Genomic DNA, 20,589 nt, shown 5'->3' with positions numbered 1-20,589 from the left:
TGTTCTGTCTAGAATATTTCCGTCTAGATTGGGGCAAACTAGACGGAATTCCGTCTAGTTTGCCAACCTAGACGGAAAACAACCTAGACGGAATTCCGTCTAGTTTGCCAATCTAGACGGATTGCTACAGTAGCAATCTAGACGGAATTCCGTCTAGATTGCTCTGCTACAGTGTTTTTTTTTTTTTTTTTTTTTTTTTTTTGCAAAATCTACATTGCACGCTATATAATATAACATGTTCATACTATTGCACAACACCAAATCATATTCATATCCAACACAATCAATCTAATTATATTTTAATATCAAATATAATTATATTTAAAACATACATCCACCAAAATACTAGAAAAATACATAAATTTTTTACATAGATTATAAAGAATACAATTGTTTACATAACTTGATGAACTTTGCATAATTTATAGAATCCAATTGCATTTACTCCTCCAAATTATTGAAGCATCATGTTTCTTCCTCCTTGATCCTACATTATACAAAATTCAACATCAATTAGTCCATGCCATGAAATACACTTAGAAAGCATTAACTTTGTAGAAGAACTAATAAGAAAATCAAAATATAACCCAAGGCTGTAGAAAGAGCATGCATTATTGATTGGCTAGAGAAGACAATATCTTATAGTGGAAAGATGGAGAAAATTATTAGAACTTACAGGATTCGGATTTCAGAATTAATAGACAAAAATGTATTATACGAAACTTGTATGTTATATAAGCTTAGACTGAATAAGTAAAAGCTAGGAACTAACTCCCCACTTTGTGCTTGTATAGTAAAAGTGAATGATGGACAATGCAACGTCAATTTGGTTAACTCGAAAACACTCAACATACCGGAGATGACAAGTGTAATTAAAATTGTTATGTGCACAATGTATTGATATACTAAACATTTCCATCATTTGTATCATTGCTCTACCAATCATAGTTGCATCTGCATCTGTGCATATTTAGGCATTGTGTGCGTGTTGCTATTATACATTCCATACCAACATCTAGCTTTTTCCAAGTTCTTAATATCTTTGTATCTTATCGTACATGTATATTTTGTAAAAAGATTGCCACATAAGATTCTAAAATGCATTAGACACACACCAAATGAAAGAGCATAGAATCTTACCGAAACTAGGTTTTCATAGACACCAAGGTCATATGGATGTCTATAAATATTTCCAACTTTTTCTGCCAACCACATGGCCCTCACTCCTTCATGATACCGCAGAACACATCAGCACCTTGTGAGGAATAGAGATATATTAGGTCATAGGAAACAAACTACTCACAGAATTTTCAGACCTCTATAGTTGTCTTATTATGCAAGATCAGATAGATATGCCAACCCAAAAGAACACTTAACGCCAATGTAGGGGGAATAAGCAAAACACCACAAATAATCTGTCAAGTTAATCACTGATGTTAAAAAGTGGCAAAGCAATGTGAGGCATGAGGCATTAAAAGTTGCTTACATATGATGTCCTAAAAGAGCCTCCATTCTGCTGTTGATCCTTGTGCATATCATGAACAACACTGCCAAAGAGAAGAACCTGAAAAGGAGATAATTAGCCCACCTATCAATGTAACAATCATCTACATGAGTAATTAAAGGGGAAATGTGAATACAACCATAGAGTGAATGCAGGCAATCACAGCATACAACACAAAAACTAAGAAAACTTTGTAATTTGCATGCCCAAAACAATTATTTATCCAGACACAGTGATGGTCCTGCAGGCATTACAAGATAATGTTAGAAAGCGACAAAAGGTTTATTAATCAACAAGACAACTGAGACATGATACATACCATCCTCAGAACACATCTTTTGCAAACACGACAATGGTGCGCACGAGGAGGTTTATAATGAGAGAACTTTTGACAATATCTCAAGTCTCCACCCTGCAATGCAATTAAACTCAAGACGGTTAAATAAGAGTACTCTGGGTAAAAATGCTTTCAGGATATTGCCCTGAACTAAGCAAACAAATGCAACAATTAAATTGACACTAGATGACCAAACTTCTCACTGATTATGCATTTTAGTCAAGTTGCCTAACTCAAAGTTCAGTTCTTAACAAACCCTCACATAAGACGTTGCGCATCAAGATTCTAATTTTACAAAGCACATAGCATTACTCTGCAAGTGGCTCCTCACATCATCAGATCATACTTTGAAGAAGCTCGCAGAATATAATAAAAACTAGATATGAATACTAATAATGGTTAAATCTGCAAGTTGGAGATATAGGTCATCTATTAATCCTACCAAGTACACCAATGACTGTCATTCCATTCTAAAGGCCAATATAATCATGGTATTTCTAATATAGTATCCTCAGGCAGTTCCATGCAAGAAAATTTAACATAACTAGGAAGTTGCAATAAAGTAACGACTGAATGATTCAATCTAAAAGAGAAAACAAAACATGATAAAGAACTATATTAACAATTACAATGCACAACAACACTATCATTCAAGAAAATTTGTACCAACTGAATGATTCAATCTAAATACATAGAACATCAATATGCTAATCAACATTTCCAAGTCATCAAATATGATCAGTTAGAACTAATTTAATTAATAATTATAAGTGAGATATAAAATAAGTTTACTCATATAGAAGCCAATCACCCAAAATTTTAGACCTCAGAAGTTAGAAATTGAGAACAATTAAATGATATATTCTTTCAAACAAATTAAACTAAGAGAGAGATATTGTCATGAGAATAAAAATAGCAAAATAATTTCATTAAGCAAATAACAAAATAAAAAGGATAAATATTACGGCCACGGCCAGCGGGTTCATGTCGCACGCCGCGGCCAGCGGGTTCCTGGCCACGGAGGTGACGGAGATCAGCGTCGTCAGAGGAGCCGGACTTTGAGATGAGGACGAGGAGGTCTTCGGGGAAGAGGGCACCTATGTCACCGTGGAGAGCGTCGACGGGGGGAGGAAGGAGGAGCGGGAGAGGCCGAGGGAGGCGAGGGTTTGGGAGAGCCGGACTTGCTGACGCCGGTGAAGAAGACGGCGGAGGGGGGGGGGGAGAGGACGGACTGGGCCTGGCCAAGGACCTACTGCTGTGATTTGAAGAGCAGGGAGAGCTCGTCCGGCTCGATTTGGGCTGGGGCTGGAGAGGCCGAGGTGGAAGGCGGAGGGGGGGATGAGGTGGCGGCGTGTAGATGAGAGAGAGAGAGATTTGGGGGTTTGTAGAGAGAGAGAGAGGGTTTGGCCAGTTTGGGGGTTTGTAGAGAGAGAGAGAGGGGAGAAAATAGAGACGGGGAAATGAAAAAATAGGCGGGGAAATGAAAAAAAAGAGGGGGAGGTGCTAATTTTTTTAGGCAACCTAGACGGAATTTCCGTCTAGGTTTCATCAATCTAGACGGAAATTCCGTCTAGATTGAGTGTTTATTTAAAAAAAAATAAAAATCCGTCTAGTTTGTCAATCTAGACGGAAATTTCCGTCTAGATTGACTCAAACTAGACGGAACAAACTAGACGGAATGTTTTCCGTCTAGTTTGCTCCAAACTAGACGGAAAAAAATTCCGTCTAGTTTGTTCCGTCTAGTTTGTCCATTTTTCTACTAGTGATATATATATATATATATATATATATATATATATATAGATTAATGGGTATCATATGTCATATGAGAGGATTCTCTTATATACAATGATGTGGCACAATCTCCACCAAGTGTATTTATGAGGCATTCTCTCTCCTACTTTATTCACTTGGTGGAGATTGTGCCACATCATTGTATATGAGGGAATCCTCTCATATGACATATGATACCCATTAGGGGCTGTTTGTTTGCAAAAATGGGAAGGGGAAAGCCTGCCAAAACTGACAGTTTTTGTCAGATTTAGCAGCTTTCCTCTAACTTTCTCCTTCAAAAAAAATGAAACAAACGGGCCCAGTCTAACGCATCAAAATCAACTAAATGATGCTACATTTAAATCTTTGGTTTAAACTAAAAAAAGTCTGATACAACCGAAACCAAAGAACCTAGGGGAAATTACTTAGTGAGAGCGAGCTGATAAGGAGCGGACCTCGTCATCACCTACCAAGCCGTCAAACCAAGTAACATCCACCAAGGCAAGGATACAAAACAAACATACATACGGAGCCTGGTACTGCAAAATCCTAACAAAAAAACAATACATGTCAAAAGAAAACAAAAAAAGCTTAGGCTGCAAGTATACAACGACCACCATTAACTAGTACTCTTTGAGAAGTTGTCACTGATATCCCCTGCTATATTTTCCTTGGCTATATCCTGCAACTTCTGATTGTGAACTGCCCTTCGAAGCCGCCTTGCAAGCCTATCATCTTTAGCCCCTGTCCAAAACATGGTATATCTAGCGATATTAGATGCAATATGAGAGGGATTAGCTTGAATATCTCTAAATATCAGGTTATTTCTGCAGTTCCACATTCCCCAGTAGTAGCACGGTAACAGGTACTTCCATAAAGCTTTTATGTGTGAGATGAAGTTGGGGTCTTTGTAAACAAGAGTCAAAGCCTTCATGGTAAGAGGCCAGCTTACCTCAGGGACAAGAGGAAGGAGAGAAGACCAAACAGAACCTACAAATGGGCAGTGGATAAACAAGTAATCTTGAGTTTCTATCACTAGGTTGCAATGTGGGCAACGAGGATCACCCTGCCAGGCCTTGGTGACAAAATAAGCCCTAGTATTAAGCTAATTATTGCTTATAATCCAGAAATTATATCTTGTATAGTTAGCTTTAACCTTGCGTATATATAATATTTTTTATTTTCTTGTCGACCATATTTATATATATTGTTGGCTGAGTCACATGCCTGATGTGTGTGCAATGGTCTGAAGGTAACAAGTACCAGAATAATATTACTTTTTTTTATGGAATTCATATGCCTGACTCTAGCTATAGTTTTCCAAGCATCTAGCATTCATGTTGGATTCTATGAAATGACTATTAATTTAAGTAATACACTCATTGGTTCCTTAATTTTTTTACTATAGGTAAGTAAAACCAAAAAGCCTTCAAATTCACCAGAGGATGACACATTAGATTCCCCATTCACAAAATATTTTGACATGTGCCCTCCTCTCTAAATCGCCCATGTAATAAATAAGATCCTCCATTTAATTTCAGCCATTAATTTAAAAAACTCTATATTTAGTAAATTCCTATATTTCTTCAATCACCATATAATTTGTAACAAATTCCAAAATAGAAAAGAACATTATAAAATTGAGCACAATAAATAAATTCTATGAGATTTTAATTCCAAACATCATGTAAATAATAATAACTAAAATTACCCTAGAGGGGGTGAATAGGGTAATATGCTAATCTAATCCGATATTACTGCTAATTTAAAAAACTTATTAATTATTATCCTAGCAAGTATGATTGTGCAATAAGATATGCAAGGATAAGAGAATAAATAAGGGTGAAATAAACATGAACCAATGACGATATAACAATATAATGAGCACAAGATAAAGATGCCAACAAAAACGTGCGCAAACAAACGATATGATCACGGAGTTCGGTCCTTCCGACCTACGTCTCCGCTCCCCACTCCCAGGGAGAATCTACTAAAACAATCGGTTTTCAACGCTAACCAAAAACTTTACACCTTACAATCTAGGTTTTCTAGATTACCAAAAACTTTCACAGCTCACACTCTTGCAATCACACTCTACACCCTTTAAGTGTTGGCCTAGCCCATGTTGCCTTCCTCAAGTGTTAGGAATTACCACCTCTCTCTAGGTTTTACTACCGACCCCACTCCTTTTGGAATCGATCACGTCTCTTACCACACACTTCTTTCAGTGTACAAGTGTATTACAAAGCGATCTCACAAATAAAGTACAAATAACAAATGGTTTGTTCTCTAATACAAGATGAGAACTAAGTGTAAGCTCACTCAATCACACTCACAACCCAAATTATACAATGTGTAAAAATAACTTAAGCTTAAGTGGTTGTATGTGAAAGATAACAAGTAATACAAACTTAATTGAAATCTAGCTTATAAAAATCATAAACAAAACTTATAAATAGCTAGAGATTGAGTTTAAGAAATCTTCTCTGAAAATAAGAGTGAGAGAGATGTAGATTGAAAGCCTGAACACCAAAAGAATGGTCTCCTCCTCTTGTGAAACTATCTTCACAAAAACAAATCTTAAAAACTTTTGAAAACTTTAAACAAACATTCCCAAAAACTCAATTCTAGTTTTTCTTAGTTAATTTAGAAGATTGTAGGCATGGGGTATATATAGGCTCATGAAACAAACCCCAAAGCTCAAGAAAAACCTAGCAAAAGACAAAAAACCAAAAACTGTGCAAAGCTGGAAACTAGCCGTTACAGTGTTATAAGTCGACTTGCTACTGTTCATAAGTCAACTTATAACTAGCCGTTACAGGCTGGAAAACTCATATAAGTTGACTTGAAAAAATCATAAGTTGACTTATTATATATAAGTCAACATGCTAGATATATAAGTTGACTCAGTAGACGTAAACTGTATTTTCCAGAACAGATCATAAGTCGACTTGCTACAGTACACAAGTCGACTTATAAACATGCACATGCACCGTTCATGTATGAAATCTGAGTTTTGAAGTGTCTTTAAAAATAGCAAATAAATTCCAAAAAATGTAAAACTTTAATAAATATTTATAAACATGAAAATAAACATGTTACAAAAAGAATTTTTTAAATTGCATTCCCTGTTTGTGAAATGTCTTCATTTTGCAAAATAGTCCAAAACATGAAAACTAAACAACACATGTTTTTGATATTTTGACTTAAAATAAAGTTTCAAAACTTTTGTATGGCTTTATAGACTTAGGAAAGTATGTAAACTAGTGTTATTAAGTCCATAAACTAAGAATATAATATTTTCTCAAAAATGCATATATTATGCAATAAACATGATTTCATTGAATTTAAACTTGTAAATTAATGAAATCATTTTAAGCACATATAAATATGAAAAATATATTTATATACGCATATTCGTTTCAAGTTTATGTGGCTAAACATATTTTTTTCTAAAACCAAAAATGATAAATATAAAACATGTATGTGAGTATATAAATAAGTTTATTTGTTTCGTATTTAAACTTGAAAGCTATAAAAACCAAAACGTGTATGTGTGTATATGATTGAGCTCTAAGTATTAACACATAAGTGTAAACCCTAAACTATAAAAACTATACCCAAGCAATTTTGATCTTCAATTAAGCTCATCTTGCTAAACATGGATGAAGCTTGAACTTGAATATTTGACTTGAATGCATAGCTTCACTCTACTATTTCCACCAACCTCCATTTGATATGATCGTGAAGGCTCAATCTAACCAACCTCCAACTATGTTGTTTGTCTAAATTACCTAATAGGCAAATACAAACACTAGACAAACGATATTAGGGATTATTTATAAATCATCAAAACAAGATTAGATAGTAGGCTCATAAACATGAGTCCTAAAAATAGCAACTATTAATTGACATGTATAATATCATCTCATCAGTCCATCTCTATTCAAAATAATTTTAACCATTCATCTTAAATACTGAATCTTATATTCTCTAAAAAGTCCTCTAAATTTTGTTAATGTGTATAGTTAAAAATCCTAAAATTGCATTATTATTTATAAAATTGCACTATTATTTATAGAAACTAACTGCACTATTATTTATAGAAACTAACCTATTTCTCAAGAAAATCTCACGGATAATTTTAGGCGAGAAAAGGGTGAAAATTCTCACAATGATAGTCAAGGGCTAACATCGAAGAGGTAAAATTTTAGACTTCTTGATATCTCTTTTTTCTGACTAAATTAATGAATTAAATTTTCATATTGTTCTAAATCGAATGATTCTAAAGTAATTTTATTTTATAATATTTTTTTAAATAATTTTGTTCAGGGTGAAGATGTTGGAGGGAAATTAGAATGGAATTTATGATTTTACATTAAAAAGTCAAATTATAATTTTGATTTTAATAATTTCTCTTCATTAAAATTTTTAAAAAAAATATTATTGATGATTTTAGATCGATCCCTTTTTTCAGTATAAAAAATGTTGATTATTCATTCAAGGTGAAGCTTTTCAGGATTGATTAATTGATGCAACTTCATATTTTAAATTGAAGAGGAAACTTTTAATCATTTAAACTCTTTTCGGATATTTTAAATTCAAGGTGAAACTTTTAATCATTTAAAATTGATGACTTTAGATCAATTACTTTTTTGGATATAAAAAATATTTATTTTTCATATAAGGTGTAGCTTTTCAAGATCGATATTAATTGATGCAATTTTAGATTCTACATCAAAAAGGTAAATTCTAATTATTTATAATTTATTTCTTCTGGTCAAAATGATGAACTAAAATTGCATGTTGTCTTAAATTGATTTGGTTAAATCATTCGAGGTTTAAATTATTCGAGATTGATTGTAATTGAAACAATTTCAGATTTGACATTGAAGATATGAAATTTAATATTTTTTAATTCTTTTGTTTTGATTAAATTGTAAATTAAAATTGCATACTATTCTGAATTAATTTAATATCTCTTCTATCAAATTTATATTCATATATTTAAATTTTTATAATAATTTCATTTAGGGTGAAAATTTTGCAGAGCAATTCGAGTTGATAGAATTTATGATTTTCATCACAGAGGTAAATATAACTTTCATTATAATAGTATCTCTTTTTTATATTTATGAAATTATTCTTGCTGATTTTAGATAGATCTCATTTTTTAATATAAAAATACAGATTTTTTGTTCAAGGTGAAACTTTTTAATCTCTTTAATCTCATTTTTTCAGATTTTACATCAATGAGGTAATTTTAATCTTTTTAATCTCTTTTTTCTAATGAAATTGATGATTTTAGGTCGATGTCTTTTTTTGGATATAAAAAATTACTTATTTTTCGTTCAAGGTGTAGCTTTTTGAGATCAATATTTTAATCAATGCAATTTTGAATTTTGTATCAAAAAGGTAAAATTTAATCATTCATAATTCATTTGTTCTGGTCAAATTGATGAACTTAAATTGCATGTTGTCTTAAATTGATTTGGTTAAACCATTCGATGTTTTAATTATTCGAGATCGATTGTAATGGACACAATTTTAGATTTTACATTGAATATGCTTAATAAAAATTTTTTAAACCTCTTTTGTTCTGATTAAATGTAATCAAAATTACATATTGTTCTAAATTAATTTAAATCTTTTTTCAAATTTATATTCATATATTTAAATTTTTTAATAATTTCTGTTGATGTTAAGTGATCACACAGTCAATTAAATGGTTGGATGAGGCTGAAGTTGATGAGGAGCCGCTTTCTTCCCTGAATATCCGATTCTGAGTTGAGTAGTTGATGCATGCACATGTAGAAATTCGTGAGAGGACGGGGATTGGTTCCCCCGTGGTTCCTCCTACAATCAAGTCAGCTGGTAAACTTGAGTGGAGAAAATAAACTACGAGAGTTCTTGTGTGTGGAGTAATATAGTTTATAGATATTGCTTAAATCAGAGATTAGATCTAGAAGAAGCAAGAAGCAAAAAGTCAAAGAAGTTTCTATTAGAATAGTACCTCTTATCTATACTAATGGTACAAGGGTAGAATTGACACTTCGGCTAAGCATAGGATGACGGTGAGGAAGTATGGGCTGGTGGCTACGTCAGCACCTACTTTACATGCATCGCTCGGTGAGTGGAGGAGAGATCACCTCAGCATTAAATGAGACGTGATCTGAGGCATGGTGGTGCCAACGTGGTCCGATGACTCATGAAGACTATCGGGGCTAGAGGCATGATGGAGCATGCCAAGCATTAAATGTGATGTCGATGTTGTGACTGCGGAAGAGGCTCGAGGCTGAAGTCATCCTCTAACACCTTTCGAGTCATCCTCGTGAGACATCGAATAATTGGTTAAGTGGGCTTGTTGTGAGTCGTCTTCGACAAGAGGGTCAACTAGTATGCCGTAAATTAAATGAGTTATATTAATTATAGTAAATAGTATTAAATAAGTATTAATGAGTTATATTATAATAAATATAATTTAATGATGAATGAGCATGATAGTAATTGATTTGAGACCAATTAAAAGTATATATACATTATATACCGATGCAATTTGAATATGGAAAAATGATTAGCTAAGAGTATATATGCATTACACACTGATGTAGTTCGAATATTGAAAAACTTAAAAGACAAAAGTTGTAGGCCTCTTCAATAGTTTTCCAACCCATCTTAAATCACCTCATTCTGAAGTCGGATAAAAAATTTACAGTTAAAAAACCGAAGACTATTTTTCTAGTCTAACTGGGTTTCCTGTTTCGGGTCAGATTTATTTGTTTCGGGTTTGCCTCTATATATACTTGTATGTTTTACAAAAAATTCTATTTTACATCATATTTATGAATGAGAGAAGCCACCCTCTCCCCTCAAAATACCATAGAGCATATTTTGGTGAATTTTGAGAGCTTTGTGAAATAAATACCGAGAAGAGGGCGAGATCGTCGACATTTAGTGAGGAAGAACAAGTTTGCTTGCACCCTTGGATTTTTTAGCAGCGTGTTGAGGCAAGATCATCTTCCTCAAAACCTGTCCCCTATAGAAATTCATGTTTTAATATGTATAATTTGTTAATCTAACGTGTAGTACTTATTTCGATGATTTTTAAAACCTAGTTTTGATGTTAAATCTTAAAACAACGAAGAGATCAAAAGAATTAATCTTTAATTAATAAAATAGATGATTATGATCATTAGTTTTCAGATCAATTAATAATTCTTGTTTTATATGGCTTAAACCCTAATTGTCGATGTATAATGCTTGAGTCTTGAACATGAAACAATATAGTGATATAAGCTTGTGGATTAAAAACCCTAGTTTGATTTGTAGATCTGTGAATATAAATACTAAATGAAGGAAAGGTATTAATTTGATGTTTAGAACTGTGGTTAATTGCTAAGATGATGAACTAATTAGGTTTTAAACCCTAATTGTACAAACTTAATCTGATTAGTTATGTTTAAAGTATTTTTAAACCCCAAAGATCATGTTATAATGAGAAATAATTGTTTAGTCAAACCCTAGTATGTTAAACACATGATTAAACATATTTTTATACCCCATAATGATGTTCTATAAGTTATTTTTGTTAAAATTGTCTTAACTTCACGAGACTCAAACCTAAGTTCTGGACATTGGTCAATCGACCGAACCCTGTGCATTGGTCGAGCGATCCCACCCTGAGTTTTTATAATTTGTTATTCGATTCAAGCTTGTTTTTACACATGTTTATATGAATTGGTCGTTGTAGACATCAAAAATTGCCTATAGGTTCCCGTACGCAGTTCGAGACGGAGAGAAAACGATGAACGTCATTTTTCAAGTCAACAAGGATTATCTGACGCCAACAAACACATGAAGCGAATCAACAACCCATTAATGACAAAGCAACAAGCCATCGCAATGATAAACCAAGTGGTCCGCGTGCTCACCGGCCACCTCCAAGTGGTCCGCACGCTCATCGGCCACCTCTAAGTGGCCCGCGTGCTCACCAGTTAGCTGCGAGTGACCCGCGCGCTCACCGGCCAGCTCCAAGTAGCCAACTGATAATCACATTTTATTACAATTTTATACCCTCATTATCTATTTTACATGTATACCATTAATAATTGTTGTTAGCTTAGTTTCCACATAATTGAATGAAAATATAAATAAATATTATTAAATGTAAAAACCCCTCAAAATCTCTTTTCTCTATTTTGTAGCATTTTAGAAGCCCATGAAGCAAAAGTTTACAAGAGGAAAGTGCTTGGAAGCCCAAAGCCCATCAATAAATAATTACACAAATGAAGCTTCATTGGACTTGAGGGCTACTGCAGATTTTCATTTGAAAATCAAATCTCAATGGGCCGAAATCAATTGAATTGGTTGGTTGCTGCAAATCAAGGCTGGACTTTATTGCTACAAATTCCATTGGGCCGAACTTCATGGGCCTGACTTAGCATTTTCTTTGGAAAATCACATGAGTGCAAGGAACCGGACTTGATAGGCTGCAGAGGCTTGATTTTTGAAATTCATCAATGCACCTCCATAACCGGACTTGATTGCTGTGAAGAAAAGAATTGAATGGGCCGGAGTTCAAAATGTTCATGGACCGGATTTGTTTTAAAAATCAAATGAAAACTTCATTAGTTGCTGCAAATGGGCCGGACCTGCTGATTTTAGTTTTGAAAATTAATTGAATGGGCTGGAATTGCCGCAACTTGGATTTTCACAAGAAAAATTGTGTGCAGACAAATGATTGGGCCGGACTTGCTCAAATAAATGAATGGAGACTTGATTTGCTACAGTTGGAACATAATATGGACCGGACTTCACTTTGCTGCTACAACTTGATTTATTTTTGGATTTTGATTTTCTTTTGAAAATCAAATAAATCATATGGGCCTCTTATGTTGGGCTAGAGAAGAACAAAAAGCAAATTCAAAGGTGGAGATTGTTGCTTGGGGCTCAAGACAAATTCAATGGCTCATATTCATTGAAGATTACTATAAATAAGGGTAGAGAGTGAGGGGTTAAGTTTGTAAACTCCTTTTGGAGAGGAGGGCTACTCTTAATTGAGAAGGCCTTCCAAAAATTGTAACTTTAGTTGCAATTAATAAAAATAATTTTTTCCTCTTTAAATTTGTTCTTTCTCCTCTTTGTTGAATGATGAGGATGGAGATGAAGAGCAATTTGAAGGTTTGCATTTCTTTTCTCTTTTATTTCTTTTTAGTAATTTCTTTATTATTGCTTATTAGTTAGATTTAAATTCATGCTTGTAGTGTAGATTTATTTTCTTGTCTTTTTATTTCTTTTTTGCACTTTAATTTGTAGAGTAGATTTATTTTCTTATATTTAATTTTTGTAATATATTTTGTAGTTTAGATTTTAATTCTTTGTAGTTAGATTTATTTCTTGTTCATAGTTTAGATTTTTCTTTTTACTTTTGTAATTAGTTCTTTTTCTTGTTTTTATTTCTTAAGATGTAACTTTAATTCTTGTAGGAATTTTAGAATTATATGAAACTAGTCTAATTTTCTTTATATGGTATGAATTATTCTCTTGCATTTAAAAATGTTCATGTTTAGGATAATCAACTAGAGAACTAATCGGTAGAAGAAGAATTTGATAATCTATGCTTATCTTAAATGGTTTGATAGGTTATGCTTATGAATTCTAGGATTATTATCATGTTGTTGTTCTTATCATAAATAGTAATTTTGACTTAGATGATAATTTGATAGGTTACACTTTCCTTAAATGGTTTGATAATCTATGCTTAATAAATCTAAGTTGAAATATGATAAAAAGAGAATAGTTTATATTTTGTAATTGAAATTGGTTAGTGGATTATATTCTAGATTTCTTACCTCTTTTGAATCCTCCATCTTGACTTTCTTAAATTTTCTTTTCATTCTTAGTTTTATTTCTTGATTTTATTAATTCATATTTCTTGCCTTATGATTTCATTTATTCTTTAATTCTTCCTTCTCTCCTCTAAAATTCAATTTATTATCTTTTGCAAATATTCACAACAATCACTCATCACATTCACACTTATTCTTTATTCCTAATTGTCACGCACAAAATATAAGAACCAAGTTTAATAATCTCTTAAAATCACCTTCTTCGTGGGATCGATATCTTTTTATACTATAACTTGATAAATTGTGCACTTGCAATTTTGGTACATAATTATGCCACATCAAGTTTTTGGCGCCGTTGCCGGGGAAGGTGCTAAAATAGGATTTTATTAACTTGATTCTTTAACTTGTGTATTTTTCTTGTGAAGGAACCGCTTGGAGCTTGAAAATCTTGGATTGAAGATCAAGAATTTGGAGCATTGCTTTCGGGTAAGTCTTCTTTCTAGTTTTCAATTCCACCCTCTTTAGCTAGCTTCACAATTAGAGACAATTAGGATTTAAAAAAAAAGATTTTATTTTTGTTGACCATAATAAAATCCATCTTTCACTTAGATATTAACTAACAAGATAATAAACTCAAACAATTTTCCCCTTCTCACTTTTGATTATTGTTGACCATAATTAAAAAATATAAAGATTTTCTTTTTACCATCCTTTTTAGTCGCTTTTAATTTCTAGGGTTGCATTTCATATAGTGTAGGAATTCACCAAAGTGATTGTAGCACTTGATTTGGCACACACTTAAAACATTCTTAAGGGCAAAACCCCAATCAAGATAAGGTAAGGGATTTCATCACCCTTTCCTTAGCCCACAAATCACTAATTCCTCACTTCACAAACCCAAGCCTTCTAAAACTCATTAGACGTTGGCCCCTAAGGATTCGAGCTCAATAAGGAACAAGAAATTCTTAAGTGAACCGGTTTAAGTTTTCTCAGATTAGTTGGTGTCTAAGGCAAGGTTTAGGGGTTGCGTAAAGCGCTCCGCAAGGAAAGATGTACTTAATTGATCTTTGATCACCCTCTAGTACTATCCTTACCTGGCTAACTACTTGGGTAAAACTTTAATCTTTTCACTGTAGGAGTTTTTGGTTAGGAGCTGGTCTAGTGGAGTTAGGCTAAACCCTAGAATTAGAGTTGATTGAAAAGTGATTGCTTTTATTTGTTTTAATTAGGATTTTTCTTTTCCTTTATCTCCTCATAAAAAAAACTAATTTTCTTTCTTTCTTTCCTTAAAAAAAAATTGTTTTGGTGTATGCAATTTTGGGTTCGGGATAATTTTTATCGCTTAATCCGTGTTGAACCAATCCAAGAAATGGCAAATCAACCAGTTCTTCAGGATATGTGTTACCCCACCAGAAATGCAATTCCATCTTGCATAAGACTCCCCGAAGTAAATGGAGCAAATTTCGAGCTTAGATCGCATTTCATAAACATGCTTCCCAAATTCCTAGGTAATGAAACAGAAGATGCATATATATTTATCTCAGAATTTGAGGAAGTATGTATTATGATTAAAATGAGAGAATTAACCGAAGATGCGATTAAGCTTAGATTTATTCCATTTGCTCTTAAGGACAAAGCTAAAAAATGGTTGTACAGCTTACCAATAAATTCCATCTCAACTTGGGAGGAATTTGTCACCGTTTTTCTCAAGAAAATTTTCCCTATTCACAAAACGGTAAAGCTTAGGAACAACATTCAGAATTTCAAAATTGTCCCGGGAGAGCCATTCTGGAAATACTTTGACCGATTTAAAGATCTTTTAGTCCAATGTCCTCATCATGGTCTAGAAAAATGGCGATTGTGCCAAGTCATATATGAAGGATTGGATTATTCTTCAAAAACATCTTTAGAATCGATGTGTCAGGGAGATTTTATGAGGAAAAACGCAGATGAAGCTTAGGAATTTCTAGAGAGTTTATCCGAGAAAACAATACAGTGGGAACACTGTGATGATAGTGTTTCGTCTGTTCCCCAACCTAAGTCTAGTGGTATTTCCCTAGAGTCAAACATTGCTTCTGAAGCAAAGATGGCGACGGTTATGCGGAGGTTAGAAGCCTTAGAAGTTAAGAAACGAGCTCCGGCTCAAATCAATCATATTTCTACCCCGGGATGTCATAACTATCAGTCTCCTACCTACGTTTCAGAGGAATGTCCTCTTCTAGGAAACAACCACGCTTTAGAACAAATGAACGCTGCATTTCAGCGCCCTAGAAATGATCCATTCTCTCCAACCTACAATCCAGGTTGGAGAAATCATCCTAACTTTGCTTGGAACCAAGGAAACTCTCTCGGAAATCAAAACTTCATTCCCGCGTCAAACCCGCAATTCCCGAGGGGAAACGCTGTCCCGTTCAATGCACCGAACAATTTTTCTAACCCACCTTTTCCAAACCAACATCCTCATCCTCACCAGCCCACAAATCAATCAAATTCTGATCATGACAAACGTTTGAGTGTCTTAAAAAACGGTTTAGAAGCTATGATCAAAGCTTCTACACAAACTACCAACATGTTGACCCAATCATCCACCACTCTAAATTCATTCATGCAAACCACTGGCCAAGTGCTCAACTCGAACACACAAGCCATAGCCCGGTTAGAAACCCAACTTGGGCAACTAGCCGCTGCCGTGAGTGAGAGAGAAAAATGAAAATTCTCAAGTCAACCTGTTGCAAACCCTAAAGACACTGGATCCAGTTCCAACAATCCAGCTCAACTGAATGCAATTCACACTCTGAGATCAGGAAAACAAATAGACAATCAGGTTAGAATGCCACCGGATCAAACCCCTTCTCCCATTCAAAACACTCCTTCCGATGAAGTAATTCCTTCACTTGAGATTGAGCCTGATCTAGATAGGTATAGGCCCGTTGCCCCCTTTCCAGATAGACTCAAACCTAGGAAAAACTCCCCGCAGGTTGAGAAAATCCTAGAAACGTTTAAACAGGTCAAGATCAACATCCCTCTCCTAGATGCAATTGAACAAATTCCTTCTTATGCAAAGTTCTTGAAGGACTTATGCACTTAGAAAAGAACTACCAATGTCCCCAAGAAAGTCTTCTTAGCTGCCAACCTCAGTGAAATTTTTTCAAAACCCATGCCGTTGAAATACAAGGACCCTAGTTGTCCCATAATTCCATGCGTCATAGGTAACACTCACATTGATAAGGCACTTCTAGACCTGGGAGCCAGCGTCAACCTCCTTCCTTATTCGGTCTATCAACAGCTAGGTGTAGGAGAACTTAAACCGACAAGATGCACTCTACAGTTAGCTGATAGATCTGTAAAAATTCCCAAAGGAGAGGTAGAGGATGTTCTGATCAAAGTTGGAGAGTTCATTTTCCCTGTTGATTTTATTGTCTTGGAAACGCAGCCCGTTTCCAATCTCAAAAGTCAAATCCCCGTCATTCTAGGAAGACCGTTCTTAGCCACCTCAAATGCTTTGATAAATTGTAGAACCGGTCAAATAAAACTATCTTTTGGGAATATGACTGTTGACCTCAATATTTTCAACTTAGGGAGACAACCTAGTGATCCATCTGATGAACCCATGGAAGAGAATTTCATTCAAGGAATATCCAGTGAATAACAAGAGGGAGAGTGTGCGTCTGATACAAATGCATCTGATTTAATGATTGAGGAGCTTTCTGATGACGAACTTGAGATAGAACCGCTGGTCAATCATGTTTTTGCTGTCGGCTGGCAACGAGAACCTTTAGAGATAGAACCCCGAGTCCAGCTTAGCCCATCTATGGAGGAACCCCCTAAGTTAGAGCTCAAACCTCTACACGAAAATTTAGAGTATGCCTACTTAGAGGAGAACGAGTCTTTACCAGTTATCATTTCTTCTGAGTTGACTACCAGTCAAAAGGAAGCTCTCTTAGCTATCTTAAGAGAGAATAGGGAAGCCATTGGATGGACCATGGTTGATATCAAAGGGATTAGTCCAACCATTGTTCAACACCGAATCCATTTGATAGATGATGCCAAACCTACTAGAGATGCTCAACGTAGGTTAAACCCAGTGATGAAAGAAGCCGTTAGGAAAGATATTCTGAAATGTCTCGATCATGGGATCATTTATCCTATTTCTGATAGTTCATGGGTGAGTCCAGTCCAAGTTATTCCAAAGAAATCTGGGATCATCGTGATCCAAAATGAGGCCAATGGGCTGATTCCCACTCGGATCCAAACTGGATGGCGAGTCTGTATTGACTACCGAAAGCTCAACTTAGCCACTCGGAAAGATCACTTCCCTCTTCCTTTCATTGACCAAATGTTAGAGCGTTTAGCAGGACACGAGTTCTACTGTTTCCTGGATGGATATTCAGGTTACAATCAAATCCCTATCGCTCCAGAAGATCAGGAGAAAACCACCTTCACTTGCCCGTATGGAACATTCGCATACCGACGCATGCCTTTTGGCCTGTGCAATGCACCGGCCACATTCCAACGTTGCATGATCAGTATTTTTTCCGACATGGTAGAGCGATTTCTCGAAATTTTCATGGATGACTTTTCCATTTTTGGTGACACATTTTCCCAATGTTTGCATCATCTTAAACTGGTCCTAGAACGGTGTAGGGAGAAAAATCTGACTCTCAATTGGGAGAAATGTCATTTCATGGTCAAACAAGGCATTGTCTTAGGACATGTAGTTTCCAATAGGGGAATCGAAGTGGACAAAGCTAAGGTAGATCTCATTTCCAATCTCCCTCCTCCCAAAACAGTCAAAGATGTCAGATCATTTCTTGGTCATGCTGGTTTTTACCGACGTTTTATCAAGGATTTCAGCAAAATTGCTAGACCCTTGACTTATCTTTTAGCCAAGGATACATCATTTCAAGGATTTCAGCAAAATTGCTAGACCCTTGACTAATCTTTTAGCCAAGGATACATCATTTGTCTTCTCCCTCGACTGCCTCAAAACTTTCGAATATCTGAAAAAGGAGCTAACCACAGCTCCTATCATTCATGCACCGGACTGGACCTTACCCTTCGAACTGATGTGTGATGCATCTGATTCTGCGATCGGTGCTGTTTTAGGACAACGGTTTGATGGAAAACTGCATGTGATCTACTACGCCAGTAGGACTCTGAATGATGCCCAGCAAAACTACTCTGTCACAGAGAAAGAGTTTTTAGCTGTAGTCTTTGCCTTAGAAAAATTCAGGTCCTACCTCATCGGTTCCTTAACCAAAGTTTTCACAGATCATGCCGCACTAAAGTATCTTTTGACCAAAAAGGATGCTAAAGCACGGCTCATTAGATGGATTCTCCTTCTTCAAGAGTTTGACATTCAAATTCTTGACAGAAGGGGAACAGAGAACCCCGTAGCAGATCACCTCTCTCGACTCCCAAATGCACCAACATCAACCGTTCCAATCAATGAACATTTTCCAGATGAACAACTCCTAGAAATCCAATCTGTTCCCTGGTTCGCCGACATTGTGAACTACATAGTCATGAACCAGATCCCTTCTCATTGGTCCAAACAGGATAGATCCCGTTTTCTCAGGATGTCATATCTGTTCAAATACTGTCCTGATCAGATCTTTAGGAGGTGTGTTCCCACGAAAGAAACTAGGAGTGTTCTATCCTTTTGTCACGAGCAAGCCTGTGGGGGCCACTTTGGCCCGAGAAAAATAGCTAAAAAATTTCTCCAATCTGGGCTGTATTGGCCCACTCTCTTCAAGGATTCATTTGAGTTTTGCAAAACCTGTAACCGTTGTCAGCTTTTAGGGAAGGTCACTAGAAGAAATATGATGCCTTTACAACCCATCTTATCTGTTGAACTTTTGATCTGTGGGGTATCGATTTCATGGGACCATTTCCAAATTCCTTTGGAAATGTCTACATTCTAGTAGCCGTTGAATACATGTCAAAATGGGTTGAGGCGGTAGCTTGCAAAACTAATGACAACAAGGTCGTTGTCAAGTTTTTGAAAGAGAACATTTTTGCCCGGTTTGGAGTACCTCGAGCGATCATCAGTGATAACGGTACACATTTCTGTAACCGTTCTTTCGAGGCTTTGATGAGGAAATATTCAATCACACACAAATTGTCAACTCCTTATCACCCCCAAACCAGTGGACAAGTAGAGGTCACAAACAGGCAGATCAAACAAATCTTAGAAAAAACAGTTAATCATAACAGAAAAGATTGGTCTGTAAAATTATGTAATGCTCTGTGGGCGTATAGAACAGCTTTTAAGGCCAATTTAGGGATGTCACCATACAGACTGGTATTCGGGAAAGCTTGTCACCTACCAGTAGAGTTGGAACATCGAGCAATGTGGGCAATAAAACAGTTAAATTTTGACTCAGACTCGGCATCCTTATCATCATTGTCAACCGAACAACTGTAAGTTCTCTAATTTTATCTGCTTTACTTTGTGCTTCAGCGAATTTGCATTGAGGATAATACAAAATTTAGGTGTGGGGGTGAGAAATACATATTTTCCTCTTTATTTTACCTTTTTAGTTGCATTTTTTTTGTTTTGTTAAAAAAAAATATTGTCACTTGCCAAATTAATAGAGTTAAGTAATAATTGATCAAATTGATAGATTTTAAAATTTCTAATTCTTAGTTAGTGAAATATTCAAGTTTACCTTTTATGATAACTCCAAATAAAATTCTTAAGAAATGATTTTTCAACTAGTATACTTTACTTAAGTCTTACCTTAGATTTTTAATTAAAAATAATAAAATTTTTGCATGCTTAACTTAGAGTTGAAAATATTTTTTTTAAGTCATCTTGATTTACACATTTTTTTAAAGACTATATATACTTACACATATATATATTAAAAAAAAAACTAACCTTATAATAGAAGAGTGCGAAAAATGGGCACAAAAAAAAACTCTTAAATTCAAGGTGATTCTATCTTATAAAAGCCTAAGTTGACTGAATAATTAAGCCCAAGGAGTATCTCTATACTTAATGACCTAAGCCTAATTGGGTTGGGATTCATTGGCCCAAAACTCATTAAATGGTCACTTAGAAAGCCCGTTAAAATAGAAAACAATCACCAAGAATTAGAGAGTGAAATATATATATATATATA

General features: G+C 34.8%; 1 protein-coding gene across 1 annotated transcript; it reads right to left on the bottom strand.

Moving 5' to 3' along the window:
• On the bottom strand, positions 455-4,548 carry LOC109826512 (probable protein S-acyltransferase 16). Its single transcript, XM_020393542.1, has 8 exons — positions 4,245-4,548; positions 4,143-4,153; positions 1,824-1,916; positions 1,644-1,745; positions 1,487-1,564; positions 1,317-1,415; positions 1,141-1,236; positions 455-487 (listed from the first exon to the last, which is right to left on the bottom strand). Exons 1-8 carry the CDS (start codon positions 4,546-4,548, stop codon positions 455-457), a joined length of 816 nt encoding a protein of 271 aa, XP_020249131.1.

This window comes from Asparagus officinalis, chromosome 10 (genome assembly GCF_001876935.1).
Source record: "Asparagus officinalis chromosome 10, Aspof.V1, whole genome shotgun sequence".
Taxonomy (NCBI): Eukaryota; Viridiplantae; Streptophyta; class Magnoliopsida; order Asparagales; family Asparagaceae; genus Asparagus; species Asparagus officinalis.
The sequence above is the reverse complement of the archived record's forward strand: the minus strand, read 5'-3'. Positions and strand labels throughout refer to the sequence as shown.

Excerpts from the sequence above, each read along its gene's own strand:
- LOC109826512 (XM_020393542.1), bottom strand. The coding sequence starts at position 4,548 with ATGAAGGCTTTGACTCTTGTTTACAAAGACCCCAACTTCATCTCACAC. Across the intron at positions 1,746-1,823 it reads AAAGATGTGTTCTGAGGATG|GACCATCACTGTGTCTGGAT; the intron begins GTATGTATCATG and ends TAATGCCTGCAG. Across the intron at positions 1,565-1,643 it reads TTGCCTGCATTCACTCTATG|GTTCTTCTCTTTGGCAGTGT; the intron begins GTTGTATTCACA and ends TCTCCTTTTCAG.